This window comes from Leptonychotes weddellii, chromosome 1, assembly GCF_054177405.1.
Source record: "Leptonychotes weddellii isolate Sample4059 chromosome 1, ASM5417740v2, whole genome shotgun sequence".
NCBI classification, from domain to species: Eukaryota; Metazoa; Chordata; class Mammalia; order Carnivora; family Phocidae; genus Leptonychotes; species Leptonychotes weddellii.
This window is the reverse complement of record NC_138369.1, coordinates 5576446-5600417: the sequence shown is the minus strand read 5'-3', so window position 1 is coordinate 5600417 and position 23972 is coordinate 5576446. Positions and strand designations below refer to the sequence as shown.

The 23972-nt window shown below is 40.0% G+C and overlaps 3 protein-coding genes and 1 pseudogene across 3 annotated transcripts; 3 read left to right on the top strand and 1 right to left on the bottom strand.

Annotated features, from left to right (window-relative positions):
* Positions 1-4045: 4045 nt before the first annotated feature.
* On the bottom strand, positions 4046-5817 carry LOC115943380 (heterogeneous nuclear ribonucleoprotein A1-like; annotated as a pseudogene).
* A 1695-nt stretch (positions 5818-7512) lies between these two features.
* On the top strand, positions 7513-10639 carry LOC115943379 (uncharacterized). Its single transcript, XM_081802436.1, has 4 exons — positions 7513-7636; positions 8495-8583; positions 8679-8760; positions 9115-10639. The coding sequence occupies exons 1-4, from the start codon at positions 7513-7515 to the stop codon at positions 10494-10496; spliced, it is 1677 nt and encodes a 558-aa protein (XP_081658562.1). The 3' UTR covers positions 10497-10639.
* Positions 10640-17026: 6387 nt separating this feature from the next.
* On the top strand, positions 17027-18000 carry LOC102736789 (olfactory receptor 7G3-like). Its single transcript, XM_006740578.2, has one exon. The coding sequence runs from the start codon at positions 17056-17058 to the stop codon at positions 17998-18000; it is 945 nt and encodes a 314-aa protein (XP_006740641.2). The 5' UTR covers positions 17027-17055.
* A 3866-nt stretch (positions 18001-21866) lies between these two features.
* On the top strand, positions 21867-23120 carry LOC102740303 (olfactory receptor 7G1-like). The gene is given in 4 exon segments (XM_081802859.1): positions 21867-22292; positions 22295-22578; positions 22771-23065; positions 23068-23120. Coding segments are annotated over 4 exon segments (933 nt in total). The 5' UTR covers positions 21867-21991.
* Positions 23121-23972: the final 852 nt, after the last annotated feature.

Genomic DNA, 23972 nt, shown 5'->3' with positions numbered 1-23972 from the left:
TCATGTTTCACATTTAGGTCTTTAATCCATTTGAGTTTATTTTTGTGTATGGTGTAAGAAAGTGGTCCAGTTTCATCCTTTTGCATGTTGCTGTACGTTTTGCGAATACCATTTGCCAACACCCTGGGATCATGACCTGAGACAAAGGCAGATGCTTAACCAACTGAGCCACTCAGGAGCCCCTTGTAGAAAGAATTTGGAAATTTTCCTTTCTCCTTTTTTTGGGGAATAGAGATGAGTAGGTATTAACGCTTCTTTAAATGGTAGAGTTCACCTGTGAAGCCATCTGGTCCTGGACTTTTGTTTGTTGGGAGTTTGTGTTTTGTTTCGTCTTACTGATTCAATCTCATTGTTAGTAATTGGTCTGTTCAAAACTTCTATTTCTTCCTGATTCAGTTTTGGGAGGTTATATGTTTCTAGGAATTTATCCATTTCTTCTAGGTTGTCCAATTTGTTGGCACATAACTTTTTATGATATTCTCTTATAATCCTTTGTATTTCTGTGGTGTTGGTTGCTATTTCTCTTCCTTCATTTATGATTTTGAGTCCTCCCTCTTTTGATGAGTGTGGCTAAAGGTATATTGATTTTGTTGATCTTATCAAAGAACCAATTCCTGGTTTCACTGATCTGTTCTATCATTTTTTAGTCTCAATTTCATTTCTTTTCTTTTTTTTTTTTAAAGATTTTATTTATTTATTTGACACAGAGATAGACAGAAGAGTACAAGCAGAGGGAGTGGCAGAGGGAGAGGGAGAAGCAGGCTCTGCACTGAGCAGGGAACCCGATGCGGGACTCGATCCCAGGACCCTGAGATCATGACCTGAGCCGAAGGCAGAGGCTTAACCATCTGAGCCACCGAGGCGCCCTATTTCATTTATTTTCTAATCTTCATTATTTCCTTCCTTATACTGGATTTGGGCTTTGTTCTTTTTTAGCTCCTTTAGGTGGAAGGTTAGGTTGTTTATTGGAGACTTTTCATGCTTCTTGAGGTACACCTGTATTGCTATAATCTTCCTTTTAGAAAAGTTTCTGCTGCATGCCAAAGATTTTGGACAATTGTGATTTCATTTTCATTTGTCTCCATGTATTTTTAAACTTCTTTGAATTCCTGGTTGACCCATTCTTTGTTTATTAGCATGTTATTTAACCTCCATGTATTTGTATTATTTCCAGATTTTTTTTCTTGTGGTTTATTTCTGGTTCTATGCCATTGAGGTTGAAAAAGGATGCATGATATGATTTCAGTCTTTTTGTATTTGTTGAGACTTGTGACCTTGTGACCTAACATGATAATCTTCTGTAGAATGTTTTGTGTTCACTGAAAAGAATGTTGTCTTCTGCTGTTTTGGGATGGAATGTTTTGAATATCTGTTAGGTGCATCTGGTCCAGCATGTCATTCAAATCCATGGTTTCCTTGTTGATTTTTTAAAAAAAGATTTTATTTATTTTTGTGTGTGAGAGAGAGAGCGAGCAAGCACGAGCAGGGGGGAGGGTCAGAGGGAGAAACAGACTCCCTGCTGAGCAGGGAGCCCACGGTGGACTTAATCCCAGAACACTGGGATCATGACCTAAGCCAAAAGTAGACGCTTAAACCGACTGAGCCACCCAGGCACCCTCCTTGTTGATTTTCTGTCTGGATGATCTATCCATTGACATAAGTGGGTATTAAAGTCCCCTGCTATTATTGTATTACTATTGATTTCCTCTTTTTTTTTTAATAGTTTGATGTATTTGGGTGCTCCCAAGTTGGATGCATAAATATTTACAATTGTTACGTCTTCTTGTTGGGTTGTTCCCTTTATGATGATACAGTGTCCTTGTCTATTGTTACAATCTTTGTTTTAAAGTCTGTTTTGTTCCATGTAAGTATTGTTACTTCAACTTTCTTTTCACTTCCATTTACACTGTAAATGTTTTCCCATCCCTTTACTTTCAATATGCATGTCTTTAAGTCTGAAACGATTGTCTTGTAGACAGCATATAGATGGGTCCTGGTTTTTTTTAATCCATTCAGTCACTCTGTCTTTTGGAGTGTTTAATCTATTTACATTGATAGTTATTATTCATAGGTGTGTACTTACTGCCATTTTGTTACTTGTTTTATGGTTGCTTTTGTAGTTCATCTCTGTTCCTTTCTTCTCTTGCTCTCTTTCCTTGTGATTTTGTGGCTTTCTTTAGTGATATGCTTGAATTCCTTTCTCTTTATTTTTAGGGTATCTATTACAGGTTTTTGACTTGTGATTACCACTCAGGCTTATATATAATGTCCTATGCATATAACAAGTCTATATTAGGTTGGTCTCTTAAGTTTGAACCCATTCTAAAAGTACTAAATTTTTACCTTCCCCCTCATTTTATGTATATTTTGTCATACTTTACATCCTTTCATTTTGTGAATCCCTTGACTGATTTTTTAAAATTTTATTTATTGGGGGGTGGGAGGATGGGTTAGCCTGGTGATGGGTATTAAAGAGGGCACGTATTGCATGGAGCACTGGGTGTTACATACAAATAATGAATCATGGAACACTACATCAAAAACTAATGATGTAATGTATGGTGAATTAACATAACAAAAAATTAAAAAAAGGATTTTATTTATTTATTTGAGAGAGGGAAAGAGAGAGCATGAGCAGGGGGAGGGGAGGGGCAGAGGGAGAGGGAGAAGCAGACTCCTTGCTGGGCAGGAAGCCTGATGTGGGGCTTGATCCCAGGACCCTGAGATTATGACCTGAGCTGAAGGCAGATGCTTAACTGACTTGAGCCACACAGGCATCCCTCTTGACTGATTTTTATAGATGTAATTAATTCTACTGCTTTTGTGCTTTAACCTACATGCTAGTTTTATAAGTGATTAATCTGCTACCTTTTTTAAAAAAGATTTTATTTATTTATTTGACAGAGAGAGAGACAGAGAGAGAGGGAACACAAGCAGGGGGAGTGGGAGAGGGGGAAGCAGGCTCCCCGCAGAGCAGGGAGCCCAATGCGGGGCTTGATCCCAGGACCCTAGGATCATGACCTGAGCCAAAGGCAGACGCTTAACTGACTGAGCCACCCAGGCGCCCGTAATCTGCTACTTTTATTATGTTTGAATGTACCTGTGAAATTTTTTCCTTTTATAGTTTTATTACTTCTGATTATGGCCTTTCCTTTCCACTCAAAGGATTCCCGTTACCATTTCTTGTAAGGCTGGTTTATTGGAGATAAATTCCTTTAACTTTTCTTTATCTGGGAAACTCTTTATATTGTATTCTGAATGACAGTCTTGCTGGGTAGAGTATTCTTGGTTGCAGGTGTTTGTCCTTCCAGCACTTGGAATATATCATACCACTCCCTTCTGGCATGCAAAGTTTCTGCTGAAAAATCAGCTCATAGCCTTATAGGGTTGCCCTTGTTTGTAACTGTTTTCTTTAATCTTGCTGCTTTTAAATTTCTCTTATCACTACCTTTTGCCAGTTTAATAACTTTGTGTCTTGGTGTGGACCTTCTTAGGCTGATTTTGTTGGGGGTGACTTCTGGATCTGGATGTTTGTTTCCTTCCCCAGATTAGGGAAGTTTTCATTTATTATTTCTTCAAATAAATTTTCTGCCCCCTTTTTCTCCCTTCTCATCCATATAATGCAAGTATTACTATGCTTGATGGTGTCATTAAATTCCCTCAACCTATTTTTAAAGATTTTATTTGCTTATTTGACTGAGAGAGAGAGACACAGTAAGAGAGGGAACACAAGCAGGGGGAATGGGAGAGGGAGAAGCAGACTCCCCACTGAGCAGGGAGCCCAATGCGGGGCTTGATCCCAGGACCCTGGGATCATGACCTGAGCTGAAGGCAGACGCTTAACTGACTGAGCCACCCAGGCACCCCTATTCTTAATTTTTAAAAAATTTTATTTATTTATTTGACAGACTGAGAGACAGCAAGAGAGGGAAAACAAGCAGTGGGAATGGGAGTGGGAGAAGCAGGCTTCCCGCGGAGCGGGGAGCCCGATGCAGGGCTCACATAGTGCCAACAATCATATTAATAACCAAATAAACTCCAGGACTTTGCTTAGGTGACCCTTTTAATGGTGAACTCCAGGTCACAACACATTAACTGTCAGTTCAACTACACCAAGGTTTGTGGAGACAATGGCTTCTGTGCCCAAGCAGATTGCAAATCAATTTCGAATGGAACCTGGCATCACCCTGAAGGAATTCTAACTTCACACTGTTGGGGTAGTATACCAAGATGGCTTCAGAGTAGAATAACTTTACACAGCACATTTAAAAAAAGACACATTTATTCAGCATCACGATCAGACTATTACATTTAGCAATCAACAGCATGGGTGCAAAAAAAAAAAAAAACTACATTAAAACCCTTTGTTGGAATGCTTTACACTTCCCACAGAACAGAAACTAAAATAACCTGTTATACAATTAGTCACAAACACGGTCCTCAAGTTTTTTGCCCATACACGAGTATTGTCTAAAACATGTCTTCTTTGTAGCAGCTAGACCCTGCCACCACTGTGCTTGGCTGAGTTCACAAATCTGTTGTAACCTGTAGCTTCCCTGTCACTTCCCTGGCTCTCCTCTCCTGCTAAGCTTTGTTTCCTGGCAGTAATTAAAACCTTCTGCCACTGCCGTAGCTACTGCTGCTGCTGGAACCACCACAGCCACCTTGGTTTCGTGGTTTGGCAAAGTATTGGCCTCCACCACCATAGGGGCCAGAGCTTCTGCCTCCAAAATTTCCTCCTTTCTTTTTTTTTTTTTTTAAGATTTTATTTATTTATTTGACAGAGAGAAACACAGCAAGAGCAGGAACAGAGGGAGATGGAGAAGCAGGCTTCCCGCTGAGCAGGGAACCCGGTGCGGGGCTCGATCTCAGGACCCTGGGATCATGACCTGAGCCGGAGGCAGATGCTTAACGACTGAGCCACCCAGGCGCCCCTCCAAAATTTCCTCCTTTCATGGGTCCAAAATTTGAGGATTGACTGTTGTAATTGCCCAAATCATTATAGCTTCCACCACCTCCACAGTTGCTTCCATCATTACCAAATCCGTTATAGCCATCCCCACGGCCACCATATCCACCACCACCTCAACTGTCACCAAAGCCACCTCGACCACTGAAGTTCCCTCCACGACCAAAGTTGTCATTCCCACCAAAACCACCTCCACGACCACCACCAAAGTTTCCAGAACCACTTCGACCTCTTTGGCTGGATGAAGCACTAGCCATCTCTTGCATAGAGAGGGCTTTCCTTACTTCACAGTTGTGACCGTTCACAGTATGGTATTTTTGAATGACAATCTTGTCTACAGAGTCATGGTCATCAAATGTTACAGAAGCAAAACCTCTCTTTTTGCCACTGCCCCGGTCAGTCATGATCTCGATCACTTCAATTTTCCCATACTGTTCAAAATAATCTCTTAGATGATGTTCTTCAGTGTCTTCTTTAATGCCACCAACAAAAATCTTTTTCACAGTTAAGTGGGCATCAGGTCTTTGAGAATCTTCTCTCGAGACAGCCCTCTTTGGTTCCACAACTCTTCCATCTGCCTTGTGTGGCCTTGCGTTCGTGGCTGCATCCACCTCCTCCACAGTGGCATACGTGACAAACCCAAAGCCTCTGGAGCGCTTGGTATTTGGATCTCTCATTACCACACAGTCCGTAAGCATTCCCCATTGCTCAGAATGGCTCCTCATCAGTTGTTTCAAAGCTCAGACCAATGATGAAGAGCTTCCGCAGCTGTTCAGGCTCTTTGGGAGACTCTGACTTAGACATGACGGCGGTGGGAGAGGAGACTTTAACGATGCTTACTCGGCGGCATCCACAGGCAGAAATATTCTTAATTTTTTAAAAGACTTATTTTTAAGTAATCTCTACACCCAGTGTGGGGCTCAAACTCATAACCCCGAGATTAGGAGTCACTTGCTACACCAACTGAGCCAACCAGGTGACCCTGTATTGGGTTCCACACTGAGCATAGAGCCTACTTAAAAAAATTAAAAAATTAAAAGTGCTTATTTTAATTTTTAAGCCTGGTTTCCTGGTCATTGTAGCTTAGCAGTCCAATGCTTAGTAGCATTTTCTTAAATGCCTTGCCTATGTCTCTTCGTCTCTTGCCAAGTAGATCTATGTAAGATGTCATGCCTTTAAGCTTCAGGCAACTTATAAGACTAAGTTATTTTTCATTTCCTGCTTGGACAGGGTCTAAAAGTCAACCAAATCTAGGTGACTTCGGACTTATCCTCTTTCTTGAGCATGTGCATAGCCTTGCTCATGCATAGAATTCTGGATCCCCAGGAACTGATTGGAGCTTTTCAAAGTCTCCAAGGTTATGCCCTGGGGATAAGAGCTTTTTTTTCTGCTAAGCTGAGCTCTGAGTAAAATCTAATAGCCCAACACCCTGAGGATATAGATTTTCTAGGGAGCTGCAAGCTTAGATTAATAATATCTGTATCTATAATCATATATATGTATTCATGATAGATTATACACACACACACATACAACACACACACACATAATGGATTTTAATGTAAGAGTACAGAGGACTCACTGATATGATTTCGGATTCTACATTGCAACTAACCTAAAGAAACCTCCACTTGTTAAGTTTTGGTGCCTTACCAAAGAATATCCACACTGATTTTTAAAGACTGTTAATATGTTCCTCTCCTTTTCAACTACTTATCTGTGTGAGTCTAGATTTTCTTCAAAACAACATAGAAAACGCACTGTATGCAGAAGTGGATATGAGAATCCAGTGATCTTCTTTTGAGCCATGCATTAATGAGGTGTACCGTGTAACAAAAATGATATCACTCTTCTCAGTAGCTTTTTTTTTTAAGATTTTATTTATTTATTAGCGAGAGAGAGAGAGAAAGCACAAGCAGTGGGAGTGGCAGGCAGAGGGAGAAGCAGGCTCCTCGCTGAGCAAGGAGCCCGATGTGGGACTTGATCCCAGGACCCTAGGATCATGACCTGAGCCGAAGGCAGACGCTTAACTGACTGAGCCACCCAGGCATCCCTCTTCTCAGTAGCTTTTTAAAAATATTTTAGAAAATATTGACTGTTCTGGGGCTGGTTCTTTTAACAATGTTCAGGTCTCTTTGTTGACTGCAAGGCTGTTGACTTTTGACTACTATGCCATAGAGCTAAGGAGAGAGGAAGAATAGAAATAATCTGAAGTTAAAATGTCAAAGTCTCTTTTCTCTTACCAAGGTTCAGTGATTTTTCTTGGATAGACAGTTTTCCATTTGTTCTGTGTCTTTGGTTAATTTCTCAATTGATTGATTCTATTTGTTTTGCCCATCATTTTTTGTTTAGTGGGGGAGATAAGTTAAACAGGGTCCTCATTCTATCTTTCTGAAAGCTGATCTCCCAAGTGCTTTACTTTTGCTTGGTCTGTTAGAAATTTGTCATAATCATTGCGCTGCTCCTAAAGCCACACTTGCCTATCTTCAGAACCTCAAAGATAAAAGTTTCCACAGTTTGATGGTAGTTTTGTTGTACACTACATGGTACTCTCACATCCATTGTCCCCCATTGTAGAAAAGCAGCTCAGCAAACCCACTCTGATCACCCAGATGGAACAGGAAGATGAAATGAAAACAGAGACAGGAAATCAAGATACCTGTTCAGGTGAGCAACGGGCATATATGAATGTTTTGTACCACATTTGGTGGGGGTGAGAAAGAGGTACATTATGAAAAGTCAAACAGGGAACTTAAAAAAAAATACGCTTTAAATTTGAGTAGAAAGCAGAGACCATTTGGTATGAGCTTATTCATGTACTTTCAGAATTCCCTAATCTTTGGCTTAGGTTTAACCTATCATTTCATACTTTTTTTTTAATGTTATGTTAGTCACCATACAGTATATCATTAGTTTTTGATGTAGTGTTCCATGATTCATTGTTTGCGTATAACACCCAGTGCTCCATGCAGAACGTGCCCTCTTTAATACCCATCACTGGGCTAACCCATCCTCCCAGTCCCCTCCCCTCTAAAACCCTCAGTTTCCCGGAGTCCATAGTCTCTCATGGTTTGTCTCCCTCTCTGATTTCCCCCTCTTCATTTTTCCTTTCCTTCTCCTAATGTCCTTCATACTTTTCCTATGCTCTGAAAGAAAGACCTGTCTTATGCTTTAATATTTACATCTAGAATCACTGTCTAGTTATTCCCATTTTGTGTGTGTGTGTGTGTGTGTGTGTGTAGCTATAGCCTTTGCTTATTAACATAATTTTCATTCATGATAGAACCTTCCTTAATAAGTGATATAAAACAGTAAAGCATGTAAATATCATTCTTTTGATCAAGAATGCTTTTTTCTTACACATTGTCTTCCTAAGTTTAGGGTCAATTTGAAGAGAAATCCACATGGACCTTAGTTTTGTCCTTACTCACCATTTCATACTCGAGGTTGCTTCCTGTTTCTGTCAGATTGGGCTTGGGCTTTACCTCCTTGTCAGTATATTGACAAAAACTTACTTTCCCCCAGCTTGTTCAGATGGGATGGTTCTCCTTAAAACCAAACAATCACAACATAAGCAAGATATTTTGGAGAAAGAAGCACTCAGTGGCAAGAAGGTAAGAGTCACATGAGAATTTCTTGCTCTCTGTTAGAAGTCCAGATGTCCATGTAATACTAAGGGGGAAATTTGAGGTACTCATTTTACCAATAGAAAACAGGAAATTCTCTAAATATCATGAATTTGAAGGAAACTTACCCATTAGCTCCAAAAATGGTTGCTGAGAATCCCCAAAGTAAATATTTTCATAATGGAAGTTAGATATTAAATATTGAAAACATTCACTCCAAAGCATTTATGTGTTAAAACTCTAAAGAGACCCTGATTGGAGCAATGTGGTATAAGATTCATCTTATTCAAGCTAATAAACTCAGACAGGAACTGTATATTCACTAAGAAAATGTTAGGTAAGCTCTAATTCTAATAAAGTGCTTGTTTAAACATGTCAGAATTTATGAGTATGGGGGGAAGATTCTCAATATAATAATGAGATAAATCTTGTGATCATAACTTACTTTAACCAATAGGAGCAAACTCATGGAGGAAGATCCATTGAACAGAATAAAATTGCCTTGAGCATGAAATCTAGCATCACTCAGAATCAGAGAATTCATCCTTGTGAGAATCCCCATCAATGCCTTCATCTTGGGAAAGCCCTCAGAGATTGTTTACACCTTAACCCACATGAGAGCATTCTTTCGGGGGGAAAAATCCAATGGCTGTAAAAATGATAAAAATACCTTCATCAGGAGTTCTTTCTTAGCTGTGCATAAGAAGCAACATACAAGAGAGAAGTCCTATGAATGCACTGACTCTAGGAAAGTCTCAAGTTCAATCTTACATTTTAAGCATGAAAAAACTTGCATTAGAGAGAAATATTTTCAGTGTAGCCAGTGTGGTAAAGTATTACAGAACCACTCATCCATTGCATTGCACATGAGAACCCACAGTGGAGAAAAACCTTTTAAATGTAACCAGTGTGGGAAAGCCTACAGTTCAAGCTCTTATCTTACACGGCACAAGAGAATTCACACTGGGGAGAAGCCCTATGAATGCCGTGACTGTGGAAAAACCTTCAGAGATAGTTCACTTCTTAGACAACATGAAGGAATTCATTCAAGGGACAAACCCTACAAATGTGATCAGTGCAGCAAAACCTTCAGTAGAAGCTCTAGGCTTACCATGCACAAGATAATACATACCAAAGAGAAGCCCTATGCCTGCAATGATTGTGGGAAAACCTTCAGTATTCTTTCATACCTTACAAGACATAAGAGGGTCCACACTGGTGAGAAGTCCGTTGAGTGTAGCCACTGTGGAAAAGCCTTAAGTAGTCCATCAGCCCTGAAGACACACCTGCGGATACATACTGGAGAGAAACCTTACGAGTGTGATCAATGTGGAAGGACTTTTAGAATGAGCTGTAATCTTAATGTGCACAAGAAAATGCATGCTGGAGAGAAACCGTGTACTTGCAATGACTGTGGGAAAGCCTTCAGGGATCACTCGTGCCTTAAAGAACACATGAGAATTCACACTGGAGAGAAACCCTTCGCATGTAACCAGTGTGGGAAAGCCTTCAGAGTGAAATCTTTCCTCACTTTGCATAAGAAAATTCACATGAAAATGAAACAATATGAGTGTAAGGAGTGTGGGAAAGCCTTCGGTGGTCTCTTATCTCATAGGAGACATATGAAAAAGCACACCAGGGAAAAGAAACCCTTCAAGTGTAATGAGTGTGAAAAGGCTTTTAGGAGGCATGTGTCCCTTACAATACACATAAGAACTCACACTGGAGAGAAACCCTATGAGTGTGATCAATGTGGGAAAACCTTCAGCGTGAGGTGTAATCTAACTGTGCACAAGAGAGTCCATACTGGTGAAAAGCCCTATCAATGCAGTGTCTGTGGACACGCTTTCAGTAAGCTCTCCTCCCTTCGGCGGCATCACGAGAGCACTCATGCTGAATAAAACTCCTAGTAAATGTCCATGTGCAATAGTTTTCAGTGAACTCTCAATCTTGAAGGCATACAAGCAAATGCTAACTGCAGAGGAGAACTGGATGTAAAGAATGGGAGAGATCTGTGGGAGAAATATAAGTTATGCAATGACTGTGATAAATCCTTTATTCATCCCCTAGATAGGTGACCATTTGACGCTGAAAGTAAAAACCTTTAGTGTCTTCAAGACTTGTTTCTTGAGAAAAATAAACACCTAATGTTTTAAGCCACCATGTTTACAGTGTGTGTGTTGGGAGGGAGGTTTTATTCACAAATGACTGTCACTAACCAATATAACCTATGTCAGGTTTTTAGAAATTTATATATATAATTTAAAAATTGAACTGCTACTGGGGTACCAGGGTGGAGGTTACCTATATTAACTATTATACACACTGGTCAAGAAGTAGAACGTTTTCAGCACTTAGAATCCTCCTTCAGTGCTTCCTTTTCACTCACAGTCACCCTGATTCTTGCCACCAGAACATGTGTACTGTATGGATCCAATGTATTTTTAAAAAGATTTTTTTAAGTAATCTCTGCACACAATATGGGGCTCGAACTCACAACCCCGAGATCAAGAGTCGCATGTTCCATTGACTGAGCTGACCAGGTGCCCCTAGAATCATGCATTTTTAACAGCTTTATCGAGATATAATTCACATGTCATAAAGTATAAAATTCAGTGGTTTTCAGTATGTTTACAGAGTTACATGCACAATTATACCTGAAGTGTTACCATTGTATCTGGATTCTGCTCAACTCTATTTGTGAGATTCATCTATGTTCTTCCTTTAGCAGAGTTTTATTCTCATTGGTATATAGCTTTCCATTTTATGAATACGCACAATTCATAAAACTGTTCTGGACATTTGGGTTGTTTATAATTGGAGTTTTTTTTTTTTAGGATTTTATTTATTTGAGAGAGAGGGCGAGAGAGAGCATACAAGCAGGGAGGGACAAAGGGAGAGGGAGAAGCGGACTCCCTGCTGAGCAGAGAACCTGATGTGGGGCTCTATCCCAGGACCCTGAGATCATGACCCCAGCTGAATGTAGGTGCTTAACTGACTGAGCCACTCAGGAGCCCTATAGTCATAAGTAGTTCTGCCATGAACATTCTTGTACATGTTTTAGTTCACAGCTGTATGTATTTTTGTAGGGTCTATATTTTAGGAGTGCGGTCTGGGTCATAGGGAATACACATGGCCATGTTTATTCAACACTACCAAACGGTTTTACAAAGTAGTTGTTCCAATATGCATATCTGCTCTCTTGGTAATACTTTACACTGTCTTTTTCATTTTGGCGGTTTTGATGTGTATGTTGTAGGGCCATATTTTGATTTTTAAATTTTTAAAAACTTTTCATTTTGAACCAGTTTTGCACTTAACTAGAAAAGTTTGTACAGAGTCCTGTATATCCCTGTTTCCCAAGGTTAATGCAATTTATCACCTGCTTCCTTCTGGTTAGTGCTTTTTTGGTGTGTGATCTCTAAGATTGCTAGTTTTGATGTCGATTTTCCAGACAACCTCCAAAAGCCTGACCAAGTAACTAGTAAATTGGTTTCTTTACATGCACTCTTTCCTATTATAGTACTTACCTCATTCATTAAGAGACTTTAAAGAAAAATTTCTTAGAGTGACTTTGTGGAGATACTCCCATGATACATGCTCTGCATCCCCAATCTCTTTCCTATGGGGACTTAAACACCACTTTGCTTCTCTTATTCTTCCAGTGATAATCTCTGCCCCAGAGAACGCTGGGAATTGGTCTAATGAGAAGCTCATCAATTCTCTTAAGGTCAGACTGAAGAAATTCAAGAATGAGATTCCCTGTCTGGAGGTGAGAGGAAACATGGGAAGAGAATGATGTATACCTGTCCTCTCAGGATCAGGAAATCTGGTCCTCCATGAGTCCTTTCTATGAGCTGTTCTCCTTAAGGATTTGAAATGCCTTGGGGAAGAAACGACAGTACATATTTGGCTAATGAGGAGCTTTGGAAATTGAGCTCCCAGGGCCACAGAGATTACAGAGTCTATCTGTGACCACTCCTGTCAAAGACCTGTTCATGTCAGGAAACACACCTGAGTCTCCTGAGATGCTCCCTCTTGCCCTGGGGAGCTCAATTGCCTTACTTGGTCCCTCTGCCCTTCCTGGGGACAGATTTCCCATCTCTACCCTTCAATATCTAGAGGAAAGGTGAATTACTCATTGGTGACTTCAAGTAATCTGATTTGCCCTACTAAATGCTGTGAGAAATTGAACAGTTTTTGTTTTTTGTTTTTTTTAAATCAGCCTATCTGGAGGACATCCAAGAGGTAAGAGAAAGTTTGGTAAGTTTGTTACATTGAATTTGCAGTCAGCTTTCATTTCCCGCTATTACTCTGCCTTTTAAATTCCAGGGACTCTTTCCCTACCTGAACATGAATTAGCCCCTTCAGAAATTGGACAGAGAGGGGTGCCTGGGTGGCTCAGTCGGTTATGCATCTGCCTTCGGCTCAGATCATGGTCCCAGGGTCCTGAGATTGAGTCCTGCATCGGGCTCCCTGCTCAGTGGGGAACTTGCTTCTCCCTCTGCCATTCCTCCCGCTGGTGCTCGCTGTCTGTCAAATAAATAAATAAAATCTTAAAAAAAATTGGACAGATAATTCTACAATTCTCTGGTTTCCCTCATTTTGGGGGGCTGTGAATGGGACTAGATGGGTGAGTTTGGCTTCTCAATTTTCCCATATTTGGTTCCAGCTTTTATCTCAGAGAACTCAAGTCTTGTTCCTACTTCTTATCCGTAAGGACCTTGAGAGAGGAGGTTGAGACCCATTAGTCTACCTTTCCAGTCTTTCTCTGAAAATCCCCAAAGAAAATAGAGAATATTTAAAGCCATCAGAACAGCACAGTGAGCAGTAAAATAAATAGCCATGCAACCACTTTGCAGAATTAGTGCTGACATTTTGGCCATATTATCTTCAGATATTTTCTTTCAAAATGATAAAGTATTACATACACATTATATATTACCATTATATTTTAAACTGAGTATCAGATCCAAATCCCACAGAGAAAGGCCTTTCTTTGCCTTCAGACAGGGATAACTATATATCATCATGGACAAATCCTCTATATCCCCTCCTCCCCTCCCAGAGGTTACCACCCTGGAATTGGTGGATATTGGCCATGGATAGTTTAACACTATTAGTACATGTGAACATGTCTGATAAATCTCTACTATAGAAAAAATTGTAATTAACCCAAAGGCCCACTGATGAGAGAATGTATGTTAAAATTAATAAACCAGATCTTCTTGTGTCAATCTTGATAAATAGAGAAAAGATAATGTAAAGCCAAAAAAAGTTGCTGAATTGAATAATGTACTATGTATAACAAATATGAGCATGTAACATAAGCATAGAATGTTTATGGCTACATTATTACTCAGGTGAAACATTTCAGGGGAATGAAAGCATGGAAAATTCCCTCTGAGAGGGAAGGTCACTATTGAGATTGTGTACAAATATGCTGGGGTTTCAAGGCGATTTCCATTGTTTTATTAATAAAACTGGGGCAAGCTTGGCACAGTATCAAATTTAGTCATGCTGGCTGGTGGGCTTAAGCCCTTCATTGTCTTTTTGTACTTTTGGGGGTACTTAAATTGAACATTAAACATGAAACAATTATTTTTTTTTAAAGATTTTATTTATTTGAGAGAGAGAAGGAGAGAGACAGAGAGCACATGAGAGGGGGGAGGGTCAGAAGGAGAAGCAGACTCCCCGCTGAGCAGGGAGCCCGACGCGGGACTCGATCCTGGGACTCCAGGATCATGACCTGAGCCGAAGGCAGTTGCTTAACCAACTGAGCCACCCGGGCGCCCATGAAACAATTATTTTAAGGAGTATTTATAATTACATAAACTCCATCATGCTATAGCTATCATATAAATTGCTTTTCTCCTTTAATAATTTTTGGTTTAATTTTATACAGCAAGAAATAATGTAAATATTTAGACTTTGCATATTTAAAACATTTAAGAAATTAAGGATGATATAATAGTATAAAAATATTAAAATAACATGGTGTACCATGACTATGCCATAACTTATGAATGTATTCCCATACTGGTGTTTGTTTAGGTTATTTCCTTTCTCTATTTCATTATACTGAGGGCTCCCAGTGGAGATTTGAGTACATCCCTTTCAGCCCTGAGATCATATTCTTGGGGTGCCTTCCCTCCTTGCCTCTTTCATTCTGTCTCACTCTCAGCTTCCCTTCTAGACATTAGGACTGTCCAGAGCTAAAACCAAAAATGATAGGAAAAGTCATTGCAAGGCCCCACTGTGCTTGGTGCTTTTCATTTTTCATCAGTGTAATACCTGTGTGTGTGTGTGTGTGTGTGTGTGTATGTCTATGTGTGGGTGTATATATTAATTTAACTGTATTATGTTAGTCACCATACAATACATCATTAGTGTTTGATGTAGTACCTTTGTATATTTTATAGTAGTTGCCATTATACAAATGAGAAAATTGGGATGCCTGGGTGGCTCAGTCAAGCACCTGTCTTCAGCTCAGGTCACAATCTTAGGGTCCTGGGATTGGGTCCCACGTTGCGCTCCTTGCTCTGTGGGGAGGCTGCTTCTCCCTCTGTCTGCTTCTTCCCCTGCTTGTGCTCTCTCTCTCTCTGACAAAATCTTTTTAAAAAAAATGAAAATTGAATCTGCTCAGAGAGGTTCAGGGACCTTCTCATGTCACAGATCCATGTTGCAATTGGGGGATTCATGATTAAACCAAGGAGTGTCTGTGTTCAAGCCTTATCCCTAGATGGTTTTTATGATCCCTTGTCTTTCTCCAGGAAAAAAGTCAACTCTGCTCAGGGCCTCAATTTGTGAAGCAAAGGGCTCACATTAGGTGGGCTCACTGTACACATCTTGTGATTCTATCATATGTTTGAGATATTGTTAAGAAATTCCTTCATGAGAATGGTAGGCAGATGCTTAGACACTGCTAACCCATGCCAATCCCTTATTGCCACTTTAGGGGCATCATGAGCAATTTCTCAGGAATCTGGATAAGCCAGATGGGATATGAGAGGCCTGGAGCTGGTCCTGAGTTGGTCCACATGGGACTCCTTCCCTGAACCAGGGGCTGAGGGGGCTGAACCAGGAATAATAGGAAGGAGGGTCTGACCTATCGCTTACTCTCTTAACATTTTCTTTCTTTTAATTGAGATATAACATTGCAATAGTTTTAGGTGTACCACACAGTGACTTGATATATGTAAATATTGCAAAATAATTACCAGAATAAATTTCAGTAACATCCATCACTACCCATGGTCATACATTTTTTTCTTGTGATGAGATCTTTTAAGAACATTTTTATATTATCTATGATATAAATGAAAGGCATGGGTTAAGACAAAAATAGGAGGACCTATGCTATTAGATAAAGAGGTTAATTTTCACTTTCAGAAACTGGTAAGAAAGGGAAAATGGGAGGGCACGTGCTGTGATGAGCACTGGGTGTTATATTTAACTGATGAATCATTGAACGTATCAAAAACTAATTATGTACTATACAGTGGCTAACTGAACATAATAAAAAAAGGAAAAATGATGGGAGAGAAAGACATTACGGGGTATGTATGAAAGCCAATAAAAGGGTAAATATATCTATCCAGACTATTAAGCTAAGCACAGAGCTTGACTCTAATGACTTCCAGTAACATTTGAATATTTTTAGAATTAATTATCTCCCCCTTTCTTGTTTTCTTTCATTCTTTTATCTTTTTTTTTTTGTACCTCATCATTATGTGGTTAAAGAATGTTAAGTGGAAAAGAGAAAATACCAGTGAGAAAGAGGTAGGGAACTTCTAAAATTGAGTGTCATTTTTTTTTTCTCCTAAACATAGAGATAATTGGATAAAACACACTGAAGTGTTATTAATTGCATGTGCAATGTCAAACATTTTGCATTTATTACTGTAAGTCCCTGCATTACCCTGAAAGTGTAATCATCCAGGTGTATTTGCTTCTTTTTTGAAGATTTTATTTCTTTATTTGAGAGAGAGAGAGCATTTGTGGGGGGGGGGAGCAGAGGGAGAGGGAGAAGCAGATTCCCTGCTGAGCAGGGAGCCCTACACGGGGCTCGATCCAGGGACTCTGGAGTCATGACCTGAGTTGAAGGCAGACACTTAACCGACAGCCACCCAGGTACCCCTGTTTGTAGGCATCTTAACCGGGTAATGTTTCATTCCTCTTTTCTTACTAAGTACCTCTACTTGACAAAGAATTGATAGAAAATAGTACTGCATGGAGCACTGGGTGTTACACGAAAACAATGGATCGTGGATCACCACATCAAAAACTAATGATGTATTGTATGGTGACTAACGTAACATAATAAAATTTAAAAAAAAAGAAATGATAGAAAATAAAAACTTGGGACAGGATGGTATGGGGGGGGAATGTTGAGGGGAACACAAAGCAAGGAAAGGAGGGGTAAAGAAGGGAGAGAGGAAAGCAGGAGAAAAGATAGGCATGTTTAAGAAAGTTTGTCTTAAGTTTTGTTTTCTTGTCACCTCCATCTTTTCTATCAGACCCCTCAGCAACATGAAATCAGGAAACCTCTCAGATACTATAGAATTCCTCCTTCTGGGACTGTCAGAGGATCCAGAACTGCAGCCCCTCCTATTCTGCCTATTCCTGTCTGTGTACCTGGTCTCTGTGCTCGGGAACCTGCTCCTCATCCTGGCTGTTATGTATGACTCCCACTTCCACACCCCCATGTACTTCTTCCTCTCTAATCTATCTTTTGTTGACATCTGTTTCACCACCACAATGATCCCAAAGATGCTTGTGAACATCCAGACACAGAGCAAATCCATCAGTTACACAGGCTGCCTCACACAAATCTGCTTTGTCCTGACTTTTGCTGTATTAGAAAATGAAATTCTGGTCATGATGGCCTTTGATCGATTTGTGGCCATCTGTCACCCACTGAGGTACAATATCATCATGAACCCCAAACTCTGTAGGCTGCTGGTTCTGCTGTCCTTCCTTATTAGTGTTCTGGATGCCCTTCTCCACACTTTGATGGCACTACAACTTTCCTTCTGCACAGACCTGGAAATTCCCCACTTTTTCTGTGAATTAGCTCATATTCTCAAGCTTACCTGTTCTGATATCCTCATCAATAACATCCTCATGTATTTAGTGACCAGCCTATTGGGTGTTATTCCTCCCTCTGGGATAATTATCTCTTACACTCGAATTACCTCATCTGTCCTGAAAATCCCATCAGCTGGTGGAAAATATAAGGCACTTTCCATCTGTGGGTCACACTTAATAGTTGTTTCCCTGTTCTATGGGACAGGTTTTGGGGTGTACCTTAGTTCTGCAGCTACACACTCTTCCAGGAAGAGTGCAATAGTATCAGTCATGTACACTGTGGTCACCCCCATGATGAACCCCTTTATGGTCTGAGGAACAAGGACATGATGGGGGCTTTGAGGAAACTTATCTCTAGAATATCATCTTTCCATTAATGTGTCAACTGCTTTGGACAGAATTTGACAGAAATAATGGTGTGATCCAGACAGCCTGACCAACTTTGAATATATGAAACCAGACATCAAATGGTTAAGGGTAAGAATTTTGAAATCAGACCAGCTGGGTTTGAATCCTACCTCTACCAAAACATAGCCATGTGGCCTTTGACACTTTATTTCAACTCTCTAAACTCAGTTTCCTTGCCTATAAAATTGGCATGATTATATTAGTTTATATTTTGGGAAGATTTGAGATACTTCAACTCAGTTAGGATGCATGCCTTCAGCTGTACTAAGAAAATTCTCAACTCCAATAGGGTCAAGTGATAAAACAATGATCTTTCCTAACAAAAACTTAAGGGATTGGGTAGGTCCAGGCACAGAACCACAGGGATGCATTTCACTCTGCCATGTGGTGATATTTGCCTATTAGGGCTATTCTCCTGGTGGCCACTAATGCCTGCTTTCAGACCCAGAAACAAAAACTGACAGCCTCTCCTTGGGTTTCCTTCCAACACAAGCATAATATTTCCAAGGAGACGTCCAGAAAGCATTATTGTTATCATCAGCCCGAATTGAGATATGTGTCCTGTATTAGTTTCCTATTGTCCTTGTAACGTATTACAAACTTAGCCTCTTAAAACAACATGAATGCATTCTGTTGCAGTCTGAAGGTTAGAAGTCTGAAATCAGCTATATGGCAAAGGGTTAGTTTCCTTCTGAAAGCTGGTTGGAGAAAAAGTTACCATTTAACAGGTACAGAGTTTCTGTTTGGGATGATAAAAAACGTTCAGGAAATGGATAGTGGTGATGGTCATACAACACTGTGAGTGTTCTTAATGCCATGGAATTGTACACTTAAAATAGCTGAAGACATACAAATCACTAACAGACACATGAAAAAATGTTCATCATCATTAGCCAGCAGGGAAATTCAAATCAAAACCACATTGAGATACCACATTACACCAGTTAGAATGGCAAAAATTGACAAGGCAAGAAACGACAAATGTTGGCGAAGTTGTGGAGAAAGGGAACCCTCTTACACTGTTGGTGGGAATGCAAGTTGGTACAGCCACTTTGGAAAACAGTGTGGAGCTGCCTCAAAAAATTAAAAATTAAAAATAGAGCTACCCTATGACCCAGCAATTGCACTCCTGGGTATTTACAGACACAGATGTAGTGAAAAGAAGGGCCACATGCACCCCAATGTTCATAGCAGCATTGTCCACAATAGCCAAACTGGAAAGAGCCGAGATGCCCTTCAACAGATGAATGGATAAAGAAGATGTGGTTCATATATACGATGGAATATTACTCAGCCATCAGAAAGGATGAATACCCAACTTTTACATCAACATGGATGGGCCTGGAGGAGATTATGCTAAGTGAAGTAAGTCAAGCAGAGAAAGTCAATTATCATATGGTTTCACTTATTTGTGGAACATAAGGAATGGCATGGAGGACATTAGGAGAAGGAAGGGAAAAATGAAGGGGGGAAATCAGAGGGGGGGACGAACCATAAGAGACTATGGCCTCTGAGAAACAAACTGAGGGTTTTAGAGGGGAGGGCGTGGGGGGATGGGTTAGCCCAGTGATGGGTGTTAAGGAGGGCACGTATTGCATGGAGCACTGGGTGTTATATGCAAACAATGAATCATGGATCACTACATCAAAAACTAATGATGTATTGTATGGTGACTAACATAACATAATAAAATAAAATTAAAAAAAATGGAATGGCTGAAATAGTAAATTTTATGTTATACATATTTACCACAATAAAAAACTCAAAAGAATTCATTCCAATGTACCAAAGCATTAAACACAAGAATCAAAGTGATTAAATATTTTGGAAGATAAAATAAGAAAATGTTTTTATTACCTCAGAGAAGTTGAGCATTTTTTTTTTAAAGATTTATTTATTTTTAGAGAAAGAGTGTGTGAGTATGCATGCAAGTGGGGAAGGGGCAGAGAGGAAGAATCTCAAGCAGACTCCCCACTGAGCCCAGAGACCCACACAGGGCTCAATCTCATGACCCCAAGATCATGACCTAAACAGAAATCAAGATTTGGATGCTTAACTAACTGAGCCACCCAGGTGCCACAAAGTCAAGCATTTCTTTCTTTTTTTTCCTGAAGTCAAGAGTTTCTTAAGAGAATAAGCACAATCCAAAAGATAAAGAGTGAGAAATTCAAGCACTTTAAAAATGAGCCACTAAAACACATGACTCATTCAATGAAAATTCAGAATTGTTCTTTCAATATAACAAGAATAAAAACAGGGCAAATAAACTTCCAGTGAAATATTTCCAGATGGGATCTTGCTCACCCTACCAATAGCAACATGATTTTATTAGCACAGACACAGCTGTTAATATATTCCAGCACACTAAAAAATCAGTCCTTTCTTCCCTCCCCTGGTAACCACATTCTACTTTTCTATCTTTATGAATTTGCCTATTCTAGGTATCTTAAACTAAAATTATACAATATTTGTCCTTTCTCATCTGTTCATTTTACTTAAGTTTTTAGGGTTCATCCATGTGGTAGTACCTGTCAGAATTTCATTCCTTCTTATGGCTGAAATATATATATACACACATATATATAATTTCACACCTACAAGTATTATCAGGCTTCCTGATATCATTGTTTACATAGAGATGCCAAAGGAGGGCATGTCCACATCTAGGAGGTATGTGAAATAGAAGATGTGAGCAGAAACAGGTGGAGAAATGAGTGGTGAACACCTGGACTCATCAGGGTATCAACCATCTTGAATTCATCAATTCTGTTGCTTTAGTCTTAAAAGAATTTGCACTGCCCTGGGATCAGAATGATGATACAATTGTTGGCTAATAAAGAGCTTTGGATATTGATCCTCCAGAGGCACAGAGACTACAAATTGTGACAACCTTGCTCAACAGCCCTGCCCCAGTAAAGAAACAGCATATCTGAATCATGGAACACTACATCTAAAACTAATGTTGTAATGTATGGGGATTAACATAACAATTAAAAAATTAAAAAAAAAAAGAAACAGGATATCTGTGCCTTGCCCTGATGATGATCTCTCTTGCCCAGGAGCCTGATGCTTCACTCCATCCCTTTCCTCTTCCTACGGAGGGAGCACCGGTCTCCATCATCCAACATCTAGCAGAGATGTCCAATATCATTCCACAGTGATGTAACTTAGGTAACCTGATGTACCTTAGTTAATGTTTGGAAATGAGGGCATATATTTTACTATGAGTTTATCCAGCAGAAACTGTGAAGAGTATATGCATAAAATGATTAGAATCAAGACATCATTTGCCTCCTGCTTTCTGTTTTCTTGACTTGTCCCTTGTACCTTTCCTCCAATCCCCAAATAGTTATTATTCTGCCAGTTTCCTATTTTCTCTCTGTAAGGAAAAAGACTATTTTCCTTCTCAGCAGGAACATGCTCATTTGCAAATACAGTGATTGTTATAACATTTGCTTAAAAATCCTTCTACTGATTTCTGAGAGTTGGCTTGGGCAGTTTTCCCTGTATCTTCCAATTCTGGGTTTTTAACATACTGTTGTATTACCTCTGTTGCCAAGCTGTGAGATCTCTGCAGAACAGGGTGGAGATCCAGATAGACTCATCAGTCTCACTACCCATTTCTTCTAATGAAGTCACCAAATTAAAGAATAGTCTAATTTAAAAAATGAGGATTCCTCAACCCTTTCCAGAATTAACAAATCTTGACTCACTGATTTATTAACTTTAAATCTTTTTTCAAAATAACAAAATAATATACAAAGAGAAGACATCTCTCCATTTGACTTTTTCCTTTCCCAACAAGGTGCTTGCGCTTGGTGATACTCCTGCTGCTCGCCTAGGAGCTAACATTTCATTGTCTTGTTACCATATCATTTCCATAAGATTCATCAACAATATGGAACCCAGAAATGAAACAGACATTTTAGAATTTCTTCTCATGGAAGTGACAGAGAATCCAGAACTGCAGTCCCTCGTCTTCAGCCTGTTCCTATCCATGTACCTGGTCACTGTCCTGGGAAACTTGCTCATCATCCTGGCTGTCAGCTCGGACTCCCACCTCCACACCCCCATGTACTTCTTCCTCTCCAACCTGTCCTTTACTGACATCTGTTTAAGTACAACCACAATCCCAAAGATGATGGTGAACATCCAAGCACAGAATCAGAGCATCACTTACACAGGCTGCCTCATGCAGGTCTGCTTGTCCTGGTTTTTGTAAGTTTGGATAGTTGTATTCTTTCAGTAATGGCCTATGACCGCTATGTGGCCATTTGTCATCCACTGAGGTACACAGTCATCATGAACTCCCACCTCTGTGGCATGCTGGTTCTACTCTCCTTGTGCATTAACATTGTGGATGCCCTGATGCACAGTCTGATGGTATTGCAACTGACCATCTGCACAGACCTTGAAATCCCTCTCTTTTTCTGTGAAGTTGTTCAGGTCATCAAGCTCGCATGTTCCGACACCCTCATCAATAACATCCTGATAGGGACCCCTGGGTGGCTCAGTCGGTTAAGTGTCTGCCTTCGGCTCAGGTCATGATCCCAGGGTCCTGGGATCGAGTCCCACATCGGGCTCCCTGCTCCACGGGGAGCCTGCTTCTCCCTCTGCCTCTGTCTCTCTCTCTGTCTCTCATGAATAGATAGATGAAGTCTTTAAAAAAAAAAAAACATCCTGATATATTTTGCAACTAGCATATTTGGTGGTATTCCTCTGTGTGGAATCATTTTCTCTTATACTCAGATAGTACCCTCTGTTTTGAGAATGCCATCAGCAGGTGGGAAGTATAAAGCTTTTTCCACCTGTGCGTCTCACCTGTCAGTTGTGTCTTTGTTCTATGGGACAGGTTTGGGGGTATACATAAGTTCTGCTCTTACTAACTCTTCCAGAAACACTGCAGTGGTTTCAATGATGTACACTGTTGTCCCTCAAATGATGAACCCCTTCATCTATAGCCTGAGGAACAGGGCATGAAGGGAGCCTTGAGGAAACTCATAAATAGAATACCTTCTCTTCTGTGACTGTGTCGTCTGCATAGACTGGGGTTTCTAGAATGAGTCAAAGTGACAGAAATATTGGGTGAGCCAGAATGTTGAATTCTTGCATCACCAAGTTCTTTTAGAATGACTGGAGAACTTAATGGGTAAGTTCATCTTAACTTTGGGTTGAAACTTGATTTGTTCTTTGAATAGCTCTGTGATGTTTCAAAAATAAATTCCATTATCAAACGCAGTTACTTTGGTCAGGTCCATAGAGCTGAACCTGAGGCAGGGCATACAGTGATTTTGTTTGGATATTCAAGGAAGAAGAAAAGTAAAGAAGTTGGATGGATCGTGGAGAGGATCCAAATAAGTCTGTAGTCATGGAGACATAATTCTGCCAATTCCATAGATTGCACCGTTTGAATTGCACTTCAAAAATAAGCCTACTATGAAACATGGGAGGAGTGGGTCTTTTATACCTAATTTGGTAATTTCCAAGAGTGGTCACTGGTAACTTGGGTCTGTGCATAGCACTATCAGCATCTACTACACTTAGTTTCATCATCTATAAAATTGTTATAATTTGATTATCTCGGTAGTTTGAGATGATGGTAAATGAAGATAAATTGTTTATCTTAATTAGTGAAAAAACCTTTGTTTTGGGCGCCTGGGTGGCTCAGTCGTTAAGCGTCTGCCTTCGCTCAGGTCATGATCCCAGGGTCCTGGAATCGAGCCCCACATCGGGCTCCCTGCTCCGCGGGAAGCCTGCTTCTCCCTCTCCCACTCCCCCTGCTTGTGTTTCCTCTCTCGCTGTCTCTCTCTGTCAAATAAATAAATAAAATCCTAAAAAAAAAACCTTTGTTTCTGCTAAAAGAAAGTAACCCTGACTCT